The 24,096-nt window shown below is 44.9% G+C and overlaps 1 protein-coding gene across 1 annotated transcript in view; it reads right to left on the bottom strand.

Moving 5' to 3' along the window:
• CFAP97D2 (CFAP97 domain containing 2) overlaps positions 1–13,947 on the bottom strand; it is a 30,355-nt gene extending 16,408 nt beyond the window's left edge. The window contains exon 1 of the mRNA XM_086720190.1: positions 13,848–13,947. Within this exon, the coding sequence (XP_086576316.1) occupies positions 13,848–13,898 (51 nt within the window). The 5' untranslated portion in view covers positions 13,899–13,947. The remainder of the gene's footprint in view (positions 1–13,847) is intronic.
• Positions 13,948–24,096: the final 10,149 nt, after the last annotated feature.

Below are 24,096 nucleotides of genomic sequence, written 5' to 3' on the forward strand. Positions count from 1 at the left end.
ATAATTGTTTGTGGCACTGAAGAGACCATGTCAGCCTTGGACACACACTCCTGAATGAGGCTCGGGCTTGATTCAGAATCCAAGTATCCCCCGGAGGTCAAGGGGCAGCCCTGGGAAATGAGTCGTTTTCAAGTAGAGAATTAAGTGGGTATGGAGTGAGGACTCATGAAATGTAACTGCCAGTGGACATTTCTATTCTGTTGTCAGGCCTTTAAGACTGTGAATTATGAAACCGTGTCCACCTCATTCTACTTTCTGAGCCTCCAGCAACATGCCCAGGATGGGCACCTGAAACATTGATTAACTGAAAAACGATCTCTGCAGTTTCCCATCAGAAAATGCGCAAAGAAGGGAAGAAATTTACAGTTTAAAATGTGTTGGACTGGGACGCCTTGGGTGGCTCAGTTGGAAAAGCGTCCAACTTCCGTTCAGGTCAACATCTCAAGGTTTGTGAGTCTGAGCCCCACATCAGGCTCTGCGCTCTCAGTGCGGATAGGATCCTCTGTCTCCCTCTCTCTCTGCCCCTGTCATGCATGTGCTCTTTCTCTCTCTCTTTCTAAAATAAGTACTTAAAAATAAAATAAAATGTGATGGAGTAAGTACGTGAGGGCTATCTGTATTACCATCTGCAATAAAAAGGAATCTCCCTCCTCCATATTCTAGATACTTGGTGTAGACCAAGGCCTAGATGGCAAGAATGTTGAAAAGCATGCGCAGGAATTGGCGCTTGGCCCCTAACATGAGGGAGGACTAAAGAACAGAAACAAGGGAGAAACACAAACACATACATGACCTGGAGGTTCTCTGTCACTGAGTGTGAAGAAGACAAGACCAGAGGTGGGCTGGTGGGCCACACAGCGGTACTCATCCGGTCATGCAGCTGTGGGGTGGTGAGCAGAGGTGTGCCTCTGTGCTGTGGGTAGGGTCTGCAGGAGTCAGGCCTCCCGGGAGGCGTGTGTCTGTTGGGGTGGGGATGAGGGAGAAAGGGGTGCTGAAGAATGGCCCAAGTCTTGCAGCTTTGATGCCTGGTGACTCCAGGACAGGAATAAAGATGGTGAGTGGTCTGGGGGGTGGCCAGTAAACCCTGTGTTGGGTGGGGCTACCTAGAAGCAAGTTAGTTGGGCTACAGGTAAAAATTTTAGGCTAATTATGGTTATTAAAAATATGACACTATGGTGGCTCAGCTGGTTAAGCATCTGACTTCGGTTCAAGTCAGGGTCTCACATTTTGGGAGTTTGAGCCCCATGTCGTGCTCTGTGCTGAACAGCTTGGAGCCTGGAGCTTGCTTCGGATTCTGTGTTTCCCTCTCTCTCTGCATCTCCCTGCTTCGTGCTCTGTCTCTCTGTCTCTCAAAAATAAACATTAAAAAATTAAAAAAAATTAAAGTATGACACTAGCTTGCTTTATTATAGCACTTGCTTTTGACCAAGTTCTTTGGAACACACTGTCTTCCTAGATGCTCCTCTTGCCTATTATGCGCATTACATACAAATGAAAGGAAGCTCTTTCTCACAGAGACATGCCAGTTGAAAGATGAAGAAAGAGTAGAGACACTGAAAAGTTGCCATTTTATAGTCACCATAGCACAGATTGGCTTGGCACAATCACCAACTGATGTTTAATCTTGGGGGAAAGTATGATGGAAAAGATGGAACTGGAGTAACTAACAGCTGGAGACAGCTGCCAAGGTGGACATGATGGCAAGAGACAGGGTTCACCTCCAAGAACCACTGACAGGCTTAGCACCAAGAGATATCAGGAACCACAAATGCCTGGAGAGGCCCAGCGTGGGGGCTTTTGTGAGTCTTTCCAAGAAACTGAGACCCTTGACATTGTCTTCACTGTCTCCTGAGGCAGGTGGCCGAGTTCTCCCCACAGAAGATACCAGAACTTCTTCCCTGGAGAAATGGGGTATGGGGGACTCTGGCTGAGGGCAAAGTGGGTGCGGCTGAGGTGGGGGTCAGTGCTTCTCCCAACCCTGTGCCTAAAACTTCACAGGTTCCCCAGACAGATCTCCAAGGAGAGTAAACTGCTCCAAACACCACATGCCTTGACATGGGGCGTCCACACAACCGGATTGGCCGGAGTATGTAAAGCCTCCAGTCAATGTCCACGACCTCCTTCTCCAGACACTGGAGGGATGTCTCCAACATGAAAATGAGAGAGATAAGGACACTAAACAGGGGGTGGAAGAAACAGGGAAGATGAAGGGATCAGAGAAAAACAGCAAGTAAACTGTAAGTAACAAGCTTGGGGAGACAAAAGAGGGTGCTGTGTCCATAAAACAAGAATGAGATCCTAGGAAAAAGAAATGACTACTGATATTAGCCCTTGAAAATTAAAACTGAAATAAAAATTGAACAAAGGAGCTGAGGATGAAACTAAGGAACCTCTCCAAAATGAGCCAAAAATAGAGAGATGGGCAGCAGAAGAGAAAATAAAAGGAAACCAGAGGCTTGATATTGGGTCTCTGACATGTAACTAGTAGGGTTCCTAGAAAAGGGAAAGGGAAGGAATTTTTAGATTCTCTCAAATGAAAGGATCCATCAGAATGAACTCAAAGAGACTCACATAAAAACATGTCATTACAGAATGTGAAAACATCAGTGATAAAGATGAGGTCCTTCCTAGAAGTTTCCGGAAAGAAGCACCCACAGTCACACAGGAGTCAGAATGGCACTGGATATTTAAAAGAAGGTGGTGGCTGCAGCAGAGGGCTGGCCATCCGTTAACATAGCTCATGCTCCCCCAGCCGCAGTCTGGAGCTGTCCCTGGGAAATGGATGTCCTGTCAGGGACAGCATTTCCCAGGACTCCTGGCACTTGGGAGTGGCCATGTGATGAATTCTTGCCAATGCAGCATCAGCAGAGTGAAGTTCCAGTTTTAGGCCAGGTTTTCGAGGAAGCAGGTGTGCTTTCTGTGTCCTCTCCCCTCACAGAGCCTGATGGTGGAGGAGCCACAGGTGAGTGGAGCTGGTCTGGAGTCGCCCACACACGGGCACAGGAGCAGGGATTACACGAGGATGATGTTAGGGCCTATTTGTTATAGCATGTCTCATTACCACAACTTAGGATGAGGGCCAGTGCCTTTAACATACTGAGGGAAGGTGATTTCGATCCTAGAATCTCATACCAAAGTTTCTATCAAGAGAGATGAGAGAATAAAAGCATTTTTAACGCAGAGACAAAAAAGAAAAGAAAAAACAAAACAAAACAAACCCAAGCAAACGAAAACCTCTGCTGCACTTGGGAAGCTCCCGCACGATGTGCTTCATCTCAGCGAGGGCGTAAACCAAGGTGCTGAAAACATGGTGTCCAGGAAAAGGGTTTTCAACATGGGAGACGGCACAGGGAGCTCCCGGCACATCATCAGCTCAGCGGGCCCAGAGCGTACACAACGTGCCATCCCACCAGAAGCAGTAAGGTGGAGGGAGGACTGCTGAAGAGGGGTGGGGGTGGGGGACTGAAAGACTATTCGATGCTCTTGAGTGTTTGAGAATTTGTTCATCAGCATTTGATGACTGATGGAATATTTGAGAAAAAATAACAACAAATATACAGAAAACTCAAGCAACGTGACAACAAAGCAACTATTAACCCTTATAAGAAATTGTAAGAAAGGAGATATAATTACAACTTGACTCAAAAATAAGTGGTTTTGCATAGTCATTATAACTGGTTATTGACTTAATAAAAACCGATTATATTTATGTTGAGAAGATACGGCAAATGAGCATATTCTTCTGAAAAATGGAGGTCAAAACCAGGAGAAACTGCCAGAAGCGTTGAGCACGGCTGCCTTGGAATGGGGCTTTGCCATGGGGAGAAGCTGCTGTTTTTCTTAAAGTGTTTTGGTACTTTTTAATTTTTTCAAAAGTGCTTACATTACTCTGACAAAAATTAAAAGTAACTGAAGAATTATCGAATGAAAAGATCCAGTCCAGAGAGTACTAGAATGGAGAGAAGCATAATCCTCCATGTAGGCTCTCGAGGGCCAACAGCACAGGAGAGGCGGCCAAGCCTGGCCGAGTGCAAGAGCCTGACACCCCGGTGACGCAGAAAGGCTAGCCTCGGTCACCTCAGCTGCCGGTGTGGCTAGAAGACAGTGTAAACAGTCCTTTCCAGTTGGGTTTTGCCAGACGAGTGTGCACATGGAATAGAGGGTTCTGATGGCTCTGGAAGATCAGCAGCCTTGACCCTGCTCTGCCTCCTTCGTTGCACCATCTACGGGTCCCACCAATGTGTTTCAGAAGTGTGGGGGGAGGGGGCAGAGACCGGAGCAACGATATTGAAGAGCCCCTCCCCCCATAGAGAATTAACAAGTGCAAACATCCTGTCCTATAGAGACGTCACATTGCACCTGACACTGTATCCTGCTTCAGCCCACCCCCTGCACCTCCCCAGGCCACCCCATCCTGAAGTCAGCCCCTATCCTTCCTACCTTGTGTCTGCATTTTTACCACTATGAAGGCACCCATAACCAATATTTTCTATTATTATCTTTTTAAATTTATGGAAATCATGTTTACCTACCCACTCTGCTTCTTTTTCCACTCAAAATTATGAATTTAAAAAAAATGTAGTATAAAATTTTAACCATAAATAAAAATGAGAAAAATAGTATAACAAACCCCCATGGAGTCTCACTCAGCTTCACCAAATCCAACTAGGGGCCAATCTGGTTTCATCTCTGCCCCCAACCACAGCCCCTGCCCCACCTGAGATTGTAGCAAATCAAACCAAGCGAATCTTTTTCATCCTTAAACATCTTAATATATGTCTCCAAAACATAGGGAACCTTTTAAAAGTACATGCTTACAATACCATAATCACACCAAGTTGACAAGTTCTTTTTTTAAAAAAAAATTTAATGTTTATTTATTTTGGAGAGAGAGACACACAGAGTGTGAGCGGGGGAAGGGCAGAGAGAGAGGGAGACACAGAATCGGAAACAGGCTCCAGGCTCCAAGCTGTCAGCACAGAGCCCGACGCGGGGCTGGAACTCATAAACCCTGAGATCATAACCTGGGCTGGGGTCTGACGCTTAACTGTCTGAGCCACCAGGTGCCCCTACAACAGTTCTTTAATTAAGTATTCAGGCACCGCCCACATGTCTTCTATTATCCCCTCCCCTCTCCTCTCTCTTGTTTGCTTGTTGGACTTAGGACCTAGGTCAAAAGGTCCATAAATTATACTTACTTGATGTATCTCTTGCACCTCTTTAAATTATAGTTTTTGCCTCCATTTCCGCCCTTGCAATGTGTTGTAGGGAAATCAGATAATTTGTCCTGTAGACTTTCTCAGTCTGGATTTTGCTGACTGAATGCCTGGCACTACCTATAAACTGATAGTTAGAAATTCAGGTTCAATTTTTTTCCTTGGCAAGACTACCCTATGGTGATATTTTATCACAAGGTACACATTTCTGCTTATCTCTGCTTTTGTGAAAATTAGAAACATTCTGATTCTGTCATCCATTCCACATTTATTTGCTGGAATACGTCTACACTTCACTTTTGCAGGATAACTGCATTCTCTTTATTTACTAATTTTCAAAATAATAAGTTGTTCTTAGCACCTTCCAAAGGGGGTGGATAAGGTGTTTCTGTTTAACATCATTAGGAAGTAAAAAATTCAAACATATTTGATGTGTTTCAGTACACTGCCATTGACATCCTTTTTGATAGTCAACATGTCCCTCTGGGGCCAGTGAGACAGTTGACTTTTATTTTTTATTGTTTAATTTACATCTAAGTTAGTTAGCACATAGTGCTATAGCGATTTCAGGAATAGATTCAGTGATTCATCCCCTGTGTATAATACCCAGGGCTCATCCCAACAAGTGTCCTCCCTAATGCCCTTTGCCCATTTAGCCCATCCCCTCTCCCACAACCCCTCCAGCAACCCTCAGTTTGTTCTCTGTATTTAAGAGTGTCTTCTGTTTTGTCCCCCTCCTCATTAAAAAAAATTTTTTTCCCTAATGTTTATTGATTTTTGAGACAGAGAGACAGACAGACAGAGCATGAGCAGGGGAGGGGCAGAGAGAAAGGGAGACACAGAACTGGAAGCAGACTCCAGCCTCTGAGCTGTCAGCACAGAGCCCACTGAGGGGCTTGAACTCATGAACCATGAGATCATGACCTGAGCCGAAGTTGGATGCTTAACTGACTGAGCTACCCAGGTGCCCCTGTCCCCTCCTTGTTTTTATATTATTTTTGTTTACCTTCCCTTATGTTCATCTGTTTTGTATCTTAAAGTCCTCATATGAGTTAAGTCATATGATATTTGTCTTTCTCTGACTGACTAATTTCGCTTACCATAATACCCTCCAGTTCCATCCACATAGCTGCAAATGGCAAGATTTCATTCTTTTTGATTGTCGAGTATCAGATACCACATCTTCTTTATTCATTTATCTGTCGATGGACATTTGAGTTCTTTCCATACTTTGGCTATTGTCAGTAGTGCTACTATAAACATGGGGGTGCATGTGTCCCTTCAAAACAGCCCACCTGTATCCCTTGGATAAATACTTACCAGTGCAATTGCTGGGTCGTAGGATAGTTCCATTTTTAATTTTTTGAGGAACCTCCACACTGTTTTCCAGAGTGGCTGCACCATTTTGCATTCCCACCAGCAGTGCAAAAGAGTTCCTCTTTCTCTACATCCTCGACAACATCTATTGTTGCCTGAGTTGTTAACGTTAGCCATTGTGGTTTTGATTTGTATTTCCCTGATGATGAGTGATGTTGAGCATCTTTTCGTGTGTCAGTTGGCCATCAGGATGTCTTCTTTGGAAAAGTGTCTGTTCATGTATTTGGCCCATTTTTTCACTGGATTATTTGTTTTTGGGTGTTGAGTTTGAGACGTTTTTGATAGATTTTGGATACTAACCCTTTATCTGATATGTCATTTGCAAATATCTTCTCCCATTCTGTCGGTTGCCTTTTAGTTTTGTTGATTGTTTCCTTTGCTGTGCAGAAGGTTTTTATCTTGATGAGCTCCCAGTAGTTCATTTTTGCTTTTGTTTCCCTTGTCTCTGGAGACATATTAAGAAGTTGCTGTGGTCGAGGTCAAGGAGGTTTTTGCCTGCTTTCTCCTCGAGGATTTTGATGGCTTTCTGTCTCACATTTAGGTCTTTCATCCATCTTGAGTTTATTTTTGTGTCTGGTGTAAGAAAGTGGTTCAGGTTCATTCTTCTGTGCATCGCTGTCCGGTTTTCCCAGCACCACTTGCTGAAGAGACTGTCTTTATTCCATTGGATATTTTTTCCTGCTTTGTCAAAGATTAGTTGGCCATACGTTTGTGGGTCCATTTCTGGGTTCTCTATTCTGTTCCATTGATTTGAGTGTCTGTTTTTGTGCCAGTACCACACTGGGATTGTGATGCCTCCTGCTTTGGTTTTCTTCTTCAAGATCGCTTTGGCCATTCGGGGTCTTTTGTGGTTTCATACAAATTTTAGGATTGTTTGTTCTAGCTCTGTGAAGAATGCTGGTGTTATTTTGATAGGTATTGCATTGAATATGTAGATTGCTTTGGGTAGTATAGACTTTTTAACGATATTTGTTCTTCCAATCCAAAAGCATGGAATATTTTTCCATTTCTTTGTGTCTTCTTCAATTTCTTTTATAAGCTTTCTATAGTTTTCAGTGTATAGATTTTTCACCTCTTTGGTTAGGTTTATTCCTAGCTATTGTATGGTTTTTGGTGCAATTGTGAATGGGAACGATTCCTTGATTTCTCTTTCCGTTGCTTCATTATTGGTGTATAAGAATGTAACCTATTTCTGTGCATTAATTTTATATCCTGCGACTTTGCTGAATTCATGGATCAGTTCTAGCAGTTTTTTGGTGGAATCTTTTGGGTTTTCCATATAGAGTATCATGTCATCTGCAAAGACTGAAAGTTTAACTTCCTCCTTGCCTATTTGGATGCCTTTTATTTCTTTGTGGTGTCTGATTGCTGAGGCTAGGTCTTCCAATACTATGTTGAATAGCAGTGGCAAGAGTGGACATCCCTCTCGTGTTCCTGACCTTATGGCAAAAGCTCTCAGCTTTTCCCCGTTGAGGATGATGTTATCAGTGGGTTTTTCATATATGGCTTTTATGATCTTGAGGTACGACCCTTCTATCCCTACATTCTTGAGGGTTTTTATCAAACAGTTGGCTTTTTAAACAATGCTAATAGCCTTGACAGCTTCTTTGCTTTCTGGAGTGACAAGGTGATACAGGGTTATCTTGTAAATATCCTATCTCAACTGGGAATCCACCATTTTTACAGCAAAGCCTGGTTCTTCCAGTGGGAAATGACATTTAGAGACCATGGTCTGGGTGCTAGTTTTGTTTATACTGGGTTTTTTCTTTGAAGGCCTTTGCCATAGACAAAGCCCATTTGATCCTTCCAGCTCCGATTCAGAACTCCATTCCATTTAGCTGGGCTCATGAGTCTTAGTTCTGTATTTCCCTTCTCTCGAGCTGTAATTCCCAGTTCTCAATGACACCATCAGAGCTACTCATTGGCTTTATCCCACCCTAAACACCCATGGTCCATAAGAATAATACTGACATCTCGTGGACATTGGCAACATATTTATGTCCCTCGGGTAAGGGAAACAAAGACAAAAATAAACTACTGGGACTATACCAAAATGACAAACTTTTGTACAGCAAAGGAAATCATCAACAAAGAGAAAAAGGAACCTACAGAATGGGAGAGGATATTTGCAAATGACATATCTGATGAGGGGTTAGTATCCAGAATAAGATATTTGCAAATGACATATCTAGTAAGGTTTAATATCTAAAATGTATAAAGAACTTGTCTAACTCAATGCTGAAAAACAATCCAATTAAAAAATGGGCAGAGGCCCTGAAAAGACATTTTTTCAAGGAAGGCATCCAGATGGTCAACAGACACATGAAAAGATCCTCAACATCACTCATCATCAGGGAAATGCAAATTGAATCCAGTGAGAGATCACTTCAACCTAGTCAGCATGGCTAGTATCAAAAAGACAAGAAATAACAAGTGTTGGTGAGAATGTGGAGAAAAGGGAACCCTCATCCACTGTTGGTGGGAATGCAAGTTGGTGCAGTGGAAAACAGTATGGAAGTGCTGCTGGTGTGTAGTACTCAAAAAAATAAAAATAGAAATACCATATGATCCAGTAATTCTACTACTGGGTATTTACCAAAAGAAAGTGAAAACACTAATTCAAAAGGATATATGCACCTCTATGTTATATATAATATATAGAGAGTATATGTATATATGTATACACTATATACATATACTATATGTATACACATATACTATATACATATAGTATATACATATAGTATATACAAACAGTATATACATATACTATATACATATATACATATATGTACACTATATATAGCATATATATATACTATATGTATACTATATATATGCTATGTATATACACTATATACATATACTATATACATATATTACTCAACCATAAAAAAGAGTGAGGTCTTGCCATTTGTGACATCATGGATAGACCCAGAGAGATACAATGTTAAGTGAAATAAGTCAGAGGAAGACAATATGGACTCTTAATAACCAAACAAACAAACACCAGACTCATAAATACATAAAACAAACCAGTGGTTGCCAGAGGGGGGAGAGGTGGGGGATGGGTGAAACGGATGAAGGGGGTGAGGGGTACAAACTTCCAGTTATCAAATAAGTAAGTCAGGGAGATGAATAGTACCACACAGAGAACTGTAACAACCCTGTATGGTGACAGATGGTGACCACACTCATGGTGACGAGCCCTGAGCAACATGTAGGACTGTCGAGTCACTGTGGTGCACACCTGACGCTAATACAGCATTGTGTGTCAACTCTACCTCAACAATAAAAAAGAAACACATAAATGTAAAACATAAAGACAACTGAAATAGTTCCTCTCAATATGGTTATGAAACCAATTGCACCTGCACTCAGGTTCATTTTATTTTCGGTATTTGGAATGCTTTTTAAGTTTAATTTTGTTTTATAATATGTAACATATTTACCTAGCTCCAAAGTCAAATCTGTGAAACAAGCGCCTTTTCTAAGAGGTCCCTGTCATCTTTGCCCTGCTCCCTGATGACAAGTCTAATTTTGCTGTCACGCCTTTCATTTCTGAAAATATGAGGATATATAATAGGTGTGTGTATGTCAATATATTTATATATAAGTATATATAGATATATTTTCAATCCCTCTTTTTTGGATAAATGTAGCACATTTTACACATCTTTCTCCATGTTGCTTTTTAAATCTCACAATATATTATAGACACAATTCTTTTTAAAAAAATTTTGTTTTCAACGTTTATTTATTTTTGGGACAGAGAGAGACAGAGCATGAACGGGGGAGGGGCAGAGAGAGAGGGAGACACAGAATCGGAAACAGGCTCCAGGCTCTGAGCCATCAGCCCAGAGCCTGACGCGGGGCTCGAACTCACGGACCGCGAGATCGTGACCTGGCTGAAGTCGGACGCTTAACCGACTGCGCCACCCAGGCGCCCCTAGACACAATTCTATAGTAGTCCACAGAGAGGTTTCTTATTCCTTTTTTGGACCTGCATAGTACTTCATCGTGTAAAAGCATCATCCTAACTTACTGACCCAGCTTGTTTTTGATGGACATTTGGGTTAGCTCCAATTTTGCTATTACAAATATTGCAGCAATTAGCATCTTTCGCATCTTTCTTTTTGGATCTTTGCCAGTGTGCCTCTGGAATGGGTACTGCTGGGCTAGAGGCCAAGTGCATGTGCAGTTTCGTTAGGTATCACTAAATCCCCAGTGGGGCTGCTCTCTGCTGCGTGCCCACAAGCGCTGCTGACACTGCTTCTGTCCCCAGAGTACTGCCAACAATCCGGGGCATTTTTGCCAGCCTGATAGGTGAGAAATGGTATTACAGTGCAAATTTCATTTGCATGTCTCTGTTATAAGTGAAATTGACCAACTTTTTGTAGGTTAAGAGCTGTTTGCAATTGTTTTTCTGTGAACTTTTGTTCATATCACTTGCCCATCTTCATATGGAGTGGTTTGCATTTTTCTTATTTTTAGAGGATCCTTGCATATAAGGGTATTAATCTTTTGTGATATAAGTTGCAATTACTTTTCCCAATTTAAATTTGATTTTCTATTGATTCTCCTGGGTTCTTCAGATATTTAGTCATTTCATCTACAAATAGAAAAAAAAGCCAGATACGTATTTCATTTCATTTTCATGCCTAATGGATTTGTCTTGTCTACTTGCTTTGGCTAATACCTCCAACACAATTTAAAAGGGTATATAAGAGTGTAGGCATTCTTGTTTTATTTCTTACTTCATAGGGAATACCTTGAGTGTTTCCCTATTTTTAAAAAATGTTTATTTATTTTTTAGAGAGACAGACAGAGTGATAACAGGGGAGGGGCAGAGAGAGAGAGGGAGTCATAGAATCCAAAGCAGGCTCCAGGCTCTGAGCTGTCAGCACAGAGCCTGATGTGGGGCCTGAACTCATGAACTGCGAGATCATGACTTGAGCCAAAGTCAGACGCTCAACTGACTGAACTGCCCAGGTCCCCCTAGTGTTTCCCTATTAACTGAGATACTGTCTTAGGGCCGAGATATTCATATTTTATTATGTTAGGGAAATATCAGTAGCAATTTTTCTATATTAAGATTATTTTAGTTTTATTTTTAGCATGAATGGGTGTTCAGGCTCTAAGATAGAACGTCCTGTTGAGATGCCAGACTGACGACAAGGCACTGGATTCTAGAGATGCTTTGGGCACAGCACTTTCCCATAAATCTTTTTTCCCCCTTCTAGTGCATCAAAGTCCTTTATGTTCCCAAGGAAGCCAAGCAGTAAGAAACTAAATAACTCTAAAGAGCTGGCTCCTCTTACTCTTAATAAGGAAGAAGGATTTGTTTAAGTTTTAGTGCCAAGTGGTGAGGTCTGGGGTGGTAAAAGGAGGCCTGCTGGCTCTCCCTGCTGCCTCCAGGGGGGGCCGTGTGGCCTCTGCTCCAACGCCCTTCTGCTCAGGCCCAGATTCCAGTCATTCACTGGGGCCTTCCCCATCTGGAGCATCTCGTCTTCCCACCATGAGGTCTGCACCACAGGATGGCCCTGTCAGCACTCTGCGCCCTCTGCCCTCTGATGTCCTCCTGTCCTGACGTCTCCTCTCCTTGCCAGAAAGCCTCTGCTGGGACTCTTGGCACCACCCCCACCTGGGCTGGTCCCTCTGGCCCCGGTTGCCCCCTTGTGTACCCACCGTGCCCTTCTTTTCAGCTTTCTTAGTTGACTGTACCTGAGACTGGCTCCCTGTCTTCACTTCATTCCCTTTCAGGTGAGACGCATGGCTCTCCCTTTAACACCTGATGCTGGGATTGTGAGTTCCTGGGTCCGCGCCCTCTGCTGCTGGCCACGCCATATCGGAGTGTTTCAGCGCTGCCTTCTTAGGCCCAGCAACCACGTTGTTTCTGGGACGTCTCGGAGCTGCACTCATCAGGGCCATGTGATTTCACACTCCACAGCCACACCTGGGTCCCACACCAAATGCCAGCTACTGGCTCTCCCTCTTCATAGCCCCCCACTTCGCACCCTGACCATTTCAAATCTTCTTTGTCTTACAGTCCCTTAGGCATAGAGCCTAGCTACTCACTTACATTGGGGGTGTTTATCAATCACCTACCTCTTGCCGGGGACAATTCTAGTCTCTGGGACACATCCATGAACAAAACTCTCATGGCATTTACATTCTTATCTGTTATTCAAAGAGGCGATGCCAACTGATTTTGTACTTATTGTCATACTCTCTCTTTCAATTTTTCCCTGCCAACCACTATTTGCTAACCGTGACTCACTATATGCTCTAGGTGCTGAGGATATCATAGCAGCAGAATGCAGTCACCGCCCTCCCAGATGGGAGAACAAATAGGACAAAATAAACACATTACATCAATCATGTGGTGACATGAGATGGCAGACACAGGAACCAGAGAGGGAAGAGGGTGTGCTTCTTAAGAGAGGGCACAGAGAAGATGGTAGGAAGCCTGGAGGTCTGAGGAAGTGGGGGTGAGCCTGAGGAAAGCCAGGCTCCCAAGGAGGTTAGTGGGTGCAGGGCCAGGTGTGCGTGGGCACTGGAGCAGCCTTGAAGTAAGTATGACCTCCCTGAGAACACAGTGTCCCCACCACCCAGGCAGGCAGAATCCTGGGAGGAGTAGAAAGGCTAGCCTGGATCTTGTATCCTGCAGAAACCCTGGGTCCCTGCCCTGGGGAGATGCCTTCAGAACATCACAGAGAAACACTGCCTCCCCAGGATGCTCCCTTCTTAAGAGCATTTCTCAACTTTGAGAAACACAGACACGGAGAGACAGCACCGACTGAGCACCATAGAGTTGGATGGCCCCACTGACGTCTCAGTGGCCACTACGGCAGGCCATTTTGAAAGCACAAGGTGAGCTTCTCAAATGATACCCACATTTGCAATAAATAAATGGAAATAATAGCATATCTCCTAGTAGAGCTAAAAGTCAGTTTTTAGTTCTTCCTGGAACATGCTGTTTTGATAGGGGAGAGGGTCCCTGGATCTTTGTGTCTTAACACACTTCCAAATCATTTAGGAAAAATTAAGTACTTTATAAACACGCCATAATTCAGAGTCCTAAAATAACCATAATCCACTTAACAGAATTTTTATTGTGTGGCAACACACATGACCAACCTTTTAAGGAAATATCATTTCAACCGTTCCATCTCTGAAAATAAAATTAGCTTTTGGTTTCCAGACAAAGCGCTGGCATTTTACGGGTGGTGCCCTGACACTTGCCTTTCCTACCTTTCTCCGGTGATGCTGGTAGGCTTTCTCCCAGGTGCGCTGTCCCTGCATCTCAAACAGCAAAACCCACTGTTCCTTTCCACTGGCGGCCTTGGTGCAGGCTGCTGAGGGCTGTGTTTGCTGGGTCACCTGACAGTTGTCATGGTGCCCAAGCCAGGAAGGAAAGAAAGGGCAAGAGGAAGCTTAGCAAAGGAGAATTGAAGATCCTTCTGTTCCAAAAGGGTATTTTCTCAAGAGCTCTTAAGTAGCTTAGTGACGCCACCTTGATGCCCACTGCTCACCTCCCCTGTGCTCATGGAAAAGGTCAGAGAGTTGGTCCTTCAGCAGACTTTCCCCTTCCCCTCCTTTCCCTCTCCTCTCCCTCTCCTCTCCCTCTCCTTTCCCGTTCTTTTCCTCCCTTTCCTGCTTCCCATCCTGCCCCCTTTCCTGTCTATCTTTGAATAACCTATAATAATTTGGACAGATATTTTTACTCCAGATTTATTTATTTATTTATTTATTTATTATTTATTTTTACTTGCAATGGGTTTAATTGACTTGAGGGTTAGTTATAGAAAGTTTTAGCCATTTTAAGCCATTCCTCTCTCTCTGGTTTTTATCTGGTTGGGATAGGTTTTCCATGAGAAGGAAGAAGTGACAGTGGTATTAGAATATCTGTTGAGCTGTTCATCTTTGTTGAAATCACAGGCATAATATTGGAGATGGCATGATTAGAGGAATCGGCTGACAAAATAACAATATTGTTTTCGTTTCAGATTGTTGGGTGTCATCACATGCCCATGGTGGACACGTTGTAGCACAGAACCGCATTCAGGGGCTCATTGTTCAGCTGTGTGTCAACAGGCAGAACAGAAAAGGGTCATTATTAAGAACTGTGTTCTGCACATGAGCATGATCCAGTGGCTGTCAGTCTTAGAATTAGCTAGGCCTAAACTGAGTCAGACTTGGGAAGAATAAGATGGGAATAAAATCAGAATATGCCTTTTTCCTACCCAGCTTTTGGAGCTGCACTTAGCTGGTTCTAATGCTTTTCAAAAGTTTGGCAGAAGACTTTGCAGGCTGGTAAAATTGTTCATGTTCTGAGAGTTAAAAAGTAGGGTTTTTCAAAAACTAATTTATTTTAGTTCACAGGTATTAATTAATTTTCTAAAGACAATTATGGATACACAGAAGATAGATGTAAGAATTACTGTCTAAAAAATACGGCTGGCACTTTAAGACATAGGTTTCATTAAGATTCCCTAGCCTATAAAATCTATACGTCATATTCGGAGGAATTCTATTAAAATAATTAATTTGTTGGGGTGCCTGGGTGGCTCAGTCAGTTGAGCATCCGACTTTGGCTCGGGTCATGATCTTGCGGTTCTGTGAGTTTGAGCCTCACTTCGGACTCTGTGCTGACAGCTCAGAGCCTGGAGCCTGCTTCAGATTCTGTGTCTCCCTCTCTCTCTGCCTTTCCCCGCTCACACTCTGTCTCTCTCTCTCTCTGTCTCAGATGTAAATAAACATTTAAAAAAAATAAAATAATTTATTTGCTTTACCCAGTTATTGTCATTGGTCAAGCCCCACATTCAGTACTATATTCGGACGCTTAAGGAACACCTGCCATTAATGACATAATGGCATCGATGTTAATGAAGTCCCCTAATGTACTCCAAGATTTTTCTATTCAGACTGTGGGGCTGGTTCTATATGATTCTAGTCTTTTTCTTTTCCAGAGCTTGCCACACATGCTGAGAAATTCCTGGCCATGCTCAGCATCACTGCCAATGACCTGAGGGATGTGAGCAGTGTTCTGTCCACTCTGCTCATGGTTGTGTGAAAGACCACAGCTGGAGGGCAAAGTAGAAGATGGACAGAGTAAATGACGTTTAAAGGTTCTGTTTCTTTTGCTTTTGTTTTTTTTCTTAACACTGTGGGTGCTCAGAGTGGTTATGATACACACATTATTACTGATGCACTTTATCACATAAGTGACCTCAGGGAGGAGTCTTACTCCCACTCACCTATGTTTGCTCTTAACCGACTGACCACTCAATTAACACTGGCTATTTGATTTGATGTGTTGGTGAGGCCCCACAGCAGAGGATTGGAGGAACTAGACGTACCCCACACTGAACCAGAAAGATCACTGTCAGCTGCACGGCACACCCATCCATTCAGGCTCAAACTAAGTGTTGGTTCATAACACATTCTTAACAAGATCAGACCAGAAAAAAATCAGTTAACTGGTAACTCCTTGCAATGTCTCCTGAGGAAATAATCTGAAACACTGACAAGGATTTATGCACATCAAAGAATTATTCATAGGGGCGCCTGGGTGGCTCAGTCAGTTAAGTGTCTGACTGTTGGTTTCGGCTCAGGTTATGATGTCATGGTTCATGAGATCGAATCTGTGTCAAGTTTATGCTCACATTGAGGAGCCTGCTTGGGATTCTCTGTCTCCCCTCTCTCTACTCCTCCCCTACTCTCTCTCTCTCAAGATAAATAAACTTAAAAACTAAATAAAATAATTAAAAAAAGAATTACTCATAAAAGTAGAAAATTGGAAAGTCTGGAGTTTAATTAAGAGTGTCAGTATCAGTTTCTAGTAATGTTCTTTTTCTATTCTGAGATCTAATCCATGATACCACTTTGTATTTCGTGAATTTTTAATTAAAGAAATTTTTTAACATCAATCTAGGTTTGAATGTTTCTATTTATACTTTGCACAAAATAATAGCAAAGCCTATTTTGATTTGTTTATTCAGATAATACCTGTATGTTTAGCTTCAGCCTTAATCAGTGTTTTCTGGCTCAGTATTGACTTGAATATTGAGTTTACTAGAAATACCTTGAAATGGTGATTCCCTGAATATGTGAAGGTCATTATTGTACAATTTAAAAAAAATTTTTTTAAATGTTTACTTATTTTTGAGAGAGACAGAGACAGAGCTTGAGCGGGGGAGGGGCAGAGAGCGAGGGAGACACAGAATTTATTTATTTTTGAAAGAGAGAGAGAATACAAACAGGGGAAAGGGAGAGAGAGAGGAGACACAGAATCCAAAACAGGCTCCAGGCTCTGAGCTGTCAGCACAGAGCCCAATGCGGGGCTTGAACCCATGAACTGTGAGATCATGACCTGAGCGAAAGTCAGATACCCAACCAACTGAGCCACCCAGGCGCCCCTGTACAATTGATTATAATATTGTATATAATAAATGGTATAAAACATTTGTGAAGTCATATATGGTAATTAAGTCCTTAATATTCATAATTCTTTGTATGTGTCTTGTGACTATAACCTTAAGTTCAGGCTTTGGTTTTTGTGTTCCTCTGCCTTCCCACAAGAGCAATGAGATCAAAACCAAGCAACAGACTTCATTTTTATTCCACAGGACAGAGTAGTTTAAAAACAATCTCAAATTACTTCAGATTGATTCAGTTTTTGGAGGCAAATACTGATTCACAGAAGAATGAATGTGTCTCCAGTGCCTTCTGTAGAGTATGGGTCACTGGAGAGGCCAAACCAAAGAACTAGGGTATCTACTTCAGGAAGGGTGGGTTGGGCTCTTCCCCCAGGGAAAAGAACTAAAAATACTGGATATTGTCTTAATAAGACTTCCCCCCCAAAGCAGCTGCCGAGTTACTACAGACAAGGGACCAAAATGGAGGAAAGTTGCAGCCACAACTCACGTTGCTTGAGCAGCCCTCAAATAGTGAAATTGGCTAAAGTAGTCCTGGGCTGACCATGTCTCAAGGTGCTAAGAGAAAGTGATGCTCCCACCCTCCCAAGCTCCTCAAACTCTCTGGCATCTCCATGGCATGAGCGTCTGGCAAACTGAATGTCTCTAACTGGAACCAGCAGAGAGCTCAGAGCAGACCCCAGAGAAACAGACACTGAGGTCATGAGACATGGATTATAGGGAAACTACACTTACTGTTTTAAGGGGTTAAAAAAAAAAAAAAAAAGGAAATATCTGCAGGGTACAGAAACCACAAAAGTTCTCAGTACAGGAGGAACATCCACAAAATTTACAAAATTCGGCCTTGCGCGGAGCTGTAAAACATGTTGTCGGTAGGATCAAGCTAGGAATTAACAACAAAAGATAACCAGGAATCCCGTGTATTTGGAAATGAAGCAATGCAATTCTAAGGCGAGGAACAAGACAGGGATGTCCCTGTGACCTTCAAGAGGGGCTTTGAAGCTGAGCTGGATACATGTGCTGGGTGTTGTGATGGATTCCAAACGCCAATCGTCGGTAATGGTGGTGCTGACTGTCAGCCTTACTCAGTGCAATAGCATCTCCACGGTGTCAGTCCTGAAAGGGTTCACTGAGATGCTCTCAGGGAGTTAGACTAGAGAGAGGAAAGGCTATGCCCACTAGTGATGAATTTCAGTGCACTCTATGTCCCTGCTGGCGGAGAGCTGCTCCCCCAGTGCCCACGAGGCAGAGGCCTTGCTCCTGTTAACAAGACGGCATGTTGTTAATGTGCAGCAGAGACGATCATGACTGGGAAAATTATAAACCCGATAGAGCAGAAACAAATAATTCCTCTTGCAATATGTAAGAGTCAGGAAGGTTCAGGAAGATTCACAGAGCCTAGAAGACATCTTGGAAAAGCTGACTTCTTATAGGAGGGAATTAAGCGATTTTTAATTTTAATTTTTAAAATGGATTTTACCATATTTGTGTGGTTAATTTTAAACAAATGCATTTGAAGTGCGTATTAGGACTTGCTCACAGTGCTTACAGCCCAGCATCTCCTCCCCGACTCTGCTTCTCGCATCCACTGAATTCAGAGAATCAGACAAACCTAACTCTGTCCCTCACCCCAACCCCAGATGGATCCCCTTGTGAGGCAAACAACCCTCTCCAGTCACACGGCCAGTGGATGGATCACAGCTTCACCAGCAGCAGCAATGACACTATCGTCACCGTCACCGTGTGTGGCTGAGCCAGCGTGTCTGCAGTGAGAGGCCGTAGATTAAGAAAACTCTAAGCACTGTGACCTTTGCAGGGTCACAGCGTGCTCCCGGCTAGGTCATCTGGACAGGATCTTAAGGACCCTTCTTTTGCCTCCTCCCTCTTCCACGCCAGGCTGAGTAGAGTCCTGATTTGGATTTTCAGCCAGCTTTTGCTCAGAAACCCAGCAAAGCCACAGAGTTGCCAGCCCCCAGCATGGAGAGGGGAGGGCACAGAGCAGCGGGGTCAGAAAGACGCAGAGCTGCGGGGCTGGGGGTGGCGCTCTTCCCTGTCCTGCAGAGACTGTCACGTGGGCAACAGCACCCTGTCCTCAGCCCCAACTTATTTTTTACCTGGCAGCCACTTTTTGTCACTTGCTGTTGGTCCCCAAGTCAGGCCTTTGGGCAAAGCTCTTGTCATCTGCAAGGGAGGGTCACTCCTTGAGGGTGAGGGTTCAGGGAAGAGGCGGTGTTGGCTGAAGAGGAGTCAGCAGGGCGGCCAGCCCTGGTGGGGGCGGGGGGAGAACCAACAAGCCAGGAGGCTGCTGGGGGGTGTCCACCCGGGCCTGGTGTGGCTGCCCTAGTCTCCAGGCCCTTGAAGCCGGGCTCACAGTGGCACGAGCTGAGCACGGGGGTGTGAGTGCGGGGGGTGGGGGGGGAGCCTGGAGACTCTTCCCTGGGGACCCTCCAGAGCCCGGATGCGGGGGCAGGGCCCCAGGCTTTCTCCCCCACGGTTCCTTGCTGCCATTTAAATGCAGATGCAGTTGTAAAATAATTAAAGCATTTTCTTCATCATAAAAACAAAGAAGCAGTTCATGAGTATTTTTGGCAACATATCCTTCCTTTCAAGAAAAAGGAGAAAATGCAACTGAAAAACTGCACCTTCTCCTCCAATTTAGAAGGAGGATGACGAGAGAAGAAGCCAGTCCTCACCCGAGCGGGGGTGCCTGGACCTTCTGCTGGGGAGCTGCACCCTGGGGCGCTGCCCTCCTGGCATGTGAGGAGACCGAAGGGTGGCTGTGAATGGGGGCCTCATCTCTGTTCTGCTTGCTGACTGTGGAACCTCGTCTCTGGCAGGGCTAGTCGGGGACAATGCCCATGCCCCGTCACTCCGTCCCCTTCCCTTCCTTCCCCCAGAGCCCTGTGAGTTTAGAGAGGGTTACCTCCACTAGGTAATCTGGGTGGAGAGATTGCTGGGTCTGTTTCCAGCAATGCTCCCCACCCCTTCCCCCGTTTTCACAAGATTGCTTATTGCCTATTTGGAAGACCTTCCAGCGAGGCAACTAGAAAAATGGGTTAATTCAGGGTTTGTTAACCTCAACACTGTTGACATTTAGGACTGCGCGAATGGTTCTCAGTCCTGTCGTTGTAGGAGGCTAGCCACTCCTCCCTCCCAGAGTGACAACCGAAAACGTCCCCAGACATTGCCAACTGCCCCTTGGGAGACATGGGGGCTAAGTCACCCCCAGCTGAGAACCACCGATGGGTGAAACTTCAGGCAGGGTAAATAACTAGGTTAGTTCTGAGGGAGATTTTCTCTCCGAAGGTCAGTCTCGTAAAATCAGAGCAGTTCAGTCCCTTTCCTGTGTGATGAAAGGGAGGCTGTTATAAATCGTTACTATGAGTTCCAGGCCTCCGGCGAGGGCAGACTGGCCCGAAGAGTCGAAGGGTCGTACCCAACAGCTGGAGCAGAAGGCAGGACTACCCTTGGGAAGGGTCTGTTCCTGTGAGGGGCCGGGGTGGGCTGGGGGCGGGGGTGAGGGAGGAAGATGGAGGGCTGGAGGAGCTGCGGGAGAAGCCAGTGACTGTCGTGTGGTACAGCTGTCCTCAGGAACTTGTAAGCTCTCAAAACCCAGATGCAAACGGGTTTCCTCGTGGGGAAGTGTGGTGCGTGCCTACTAGTTCAGGACCAAACGGAGGAGCATTTATGCACATGGCTCAGAAATGAGGGCCTCGGAGGTGGGAAGAGTGGGAATTGACAGAAGCCATGGAGAGGGTAACAAGCCGTTCAAAGTACGTTTGGAAGTTTGAGCCAAGTTCACCAAAACTGATTAGAAAGACAGATCAAATCTGACAAATCATTTTCTTATCGGCACTCAGCAGGCTATCCATCAGCCGGGATGTACAGGAACGAAGTGTGTGCTGAGAAATGCCCCCCCCCCCCCCCCCCCCCCCCCCCCCCCCCCCCCCCCCCCCCCGCCATGGTGATTAAGGACCTGGTTCCACCCGCAGGGCACCGCCAGGGGTGGGAATCCTGGGCCAGAAGTCTGAGGCATAGGCTCGAATCCCGGCTCTGTCTTGATGCTGTCACTCACCTCTGCACCTCGGCGCCCTTGTCGGTGAGACACAGGGATCTGACCTCCGAGGTTTGCTTTGAGAGGAAGAGAGGACCAGAGGGGAAGACTTTGAAACAACGGTGTCCCCAGGTCTCCAGACTGAACAGTGCTGTCTGCTCCGACCCTCCTCGATTCATAGATTTCTGATACGTGAATAACTACAGGGATGGGGCATCCAGGTTTCCAGTGGAAGCATTTTCAACTTAGGGCAACTCGAATTCACTGAGAAACTAACTGAAATGATCTGAAATTTATCTTTTCGTGATCTTTACTGTTTGATTCTAATTCTGGCAGTTGAAGTGACACTGAAGAAACATGCCTTTCTGCACAGGACAGCTGTGATCTGTCTCCCCTCCACCTTCACCCCTTCCTTAGGCTACGCTGCTTCACCTTCTTTCATTATTCCTTCCACCATAAATGAGCGTCACTTGAAGCAACAACTCACAAGGGGGAGTTGGGGCAGGAAGGAGGGGGGCCCATGTCGGAATCTGGTGGGTGGGGTTCAGATGGGATGCCCCGCTCCTCCCCCCTCGAGGGTGCTGAGTCTTGGTGTCCCTGTCGTCCTGGAAGTTATTTTCACCTCCTTCTCGACACAGCCATTTGGAACTCAGACCTGCCAGCACCAGTGCGGAGGGAGCACTTCTGGCAGGGGGAGGGGTTGGTCATCAGAACAGATGGAAGGAAGAATGAGTAGTCAGGGAGAGTGGACAGGGTTATAGCATTAGTCCGAGCCCAGTCTCATATTTTCAGTAAGGTAGCTGTGTCTCAGGGGTCTTGGTGAGTCTGCTTGAGGGAACACAGCTCCCTAGCCCTGGGCTTGTCAGGGTTTGGGCATCTTAACTTCCATTCTTATGCTTTCTTCAAATCTGTGGGGAGATCTCATCATCTCTGCTCTCTTTCCATTACAATCTTATTATAAGTGGGTGTTACAGACACCAGCTGGGTCTGTCCAGCTCCCCTCCCCCCCTCCCCAGACCTGCCCCTGGCTGCCATGGTCCTACCATGTAATGCCCATCACTGCTGCTGGCCTGGGCCTCAGTTGAGTGGATCAATAAAACGATCCTTTTAGAAACTGAAGTTGGTATTTGGGTTCAACTAGCCTGTCTCGGCATGTGCTGGCACCGGGACACCCACAAAACCTGGGGAGTCGAGGGAGCTGCCTTCCACCCTGTGGATGTGGAATCAGGGAGAAACAGCCTCCAGAGATGTGAAGAGCAGAGAAGGGGCATCAGGATGTCAATGGCTCCTGGTGGCATTCTGGGCACTGGTTTAGCGCCGCAAGAAGCCCGGATCTTCTGATAAGTTCTCCTTCGGTCTTGAGCCATCCACAATGAACACAGGCCAACCCAGAGAATCTAGACCATAAGGGGAAGTAATTCTTTTTCTCGTTGCTCACGTTTGTCCTCCCAGGAAATTGTGCAGGTGACTGTCTTCTTGAATAGAAAAACCTGCAGTTTCTAGTTGACTGGCTTTCTTTATTTCTCCCTTAGAAAACCAAAGAAATACTTGCAAGATCTTTAGGTTCACGTTGGTGTGAAGAATTTTTTTTTTAATTTTTTTTAATGTTTATTTATTTTTGAGACAGAGACACAGCATGAATGGGGGAGGGGCAGAGAGAGAGGGAGACACAGAATCGGAAGCAGGCTCCAGGCTCTGAGCCATCAGCCCAGAGCCCGACGCGAGGCTCAAACTCGCGGACCGCGAGATCGTGACCTGAGCTGAAGTCGGACACTTAACCGACTGAGCCACCCAGGGGCCCCTGGTGTGAAGAATTTTTAAAGTGCTTTGAATTTCCTAAAATGAAGGTGTTCTGCATGGCCTGGCTAACCGGACAGTCATTGAGTAGTTAGACTGGACAGTATGTTGGGTCCCTCATACAGAAACCCAGTTATATTGGCTTACAGTCATACGGTTATATTGGTTTAAATGGTTTGTTTAAAACTAGGACCCTAGTCTCCCCCCTTAGACCTGTTCCCTCTTCCTTACCAGCTGTCACTTCACCCGTAGCAAGTTGATGAGCTTTGACACTTCTCCCAGGACAAAACTGAGTTTTAAGTCAGAAGAGTGTTCTGTTGCCATCTTATCCTTGAGCCAGTGACACTCTTCGTTGCTTAATTTTAATTTTAATTTTTTAAAGATGTTTATTTATTTATTTTTGAAACACACACACACACACACACACACACACAGAATCCGAAGCAGGCTCCAGGTTCTGAGCTGTCCGCACGGAGCCCAGTGTGGGGCTTGAATCCATGAACTGTGAGATCATGACCTGAGCCAAGGTCGGACACTTCACCGATGAGCCACTCAGGTGCCCGGGGTTGCTTAATTTTTAAAAATAGACGTGATCGTTGTGAAAATGGCACCCAGACCCAGTAACTAGTAATACCGATGGCTCCAGTCTCACATGGTAGGTCGAGCCGGTACGGAGACATACCTGACACCCAGGTGTTCTGATTCTTGGTCCAGGGACATTTTCCTCTGCTTTGACATTTGTGTTTGTAATGTGTTGGTGACATGCACCAAGGTGCTTCCGTGGTAAGACATCACAGACATCAAATAGACGACTGGTTTCAAGGACGTAAAAGTCACAAGTCTTAAAAAACAAAAGTCAGCTAAATGAATTTGAAGATTTAATTGCCTTTATTCAGCACTCATGAATCAGGCAACTACTGTCCAGCAGATGGGAAAGAAATCCTGGGAGCTGTAGGATATGGAAGGCTGTTATTGACAGAAACAAGTGGGACAAGGAAGTTACTAATTAGCAAAAGAAAAGAAAGGATTGTTTTAGGCAGGTCACCTTCCTTTGGGGAAAGACAGGAGTCTTCTGGTAGCTCCACTAGTGGAAATTCCAGCCGGACTTGCTCAAGATCACACTGTGGGGAGGGATAAAATTGCACTGAAATCTTGGTTTGCTGTTGATGGGGCAAGTAACTCCATTTCGGACCTGCTGTTTTTAACAGCTCCA

This window comes from Puma concolor, chromosome A1 (assembly GCF_028749965.1).
Source record: "Puma concolor isolate L17-30 chromosome A1, mPumCon1.1.hap2, whole genome shotgun sequence".
Taxonomy (NCBI): Eukaryota; Metazoa; Chordata; class Mammalia; order Carnivora; family Felidae; genus Puma; species Puma concolor.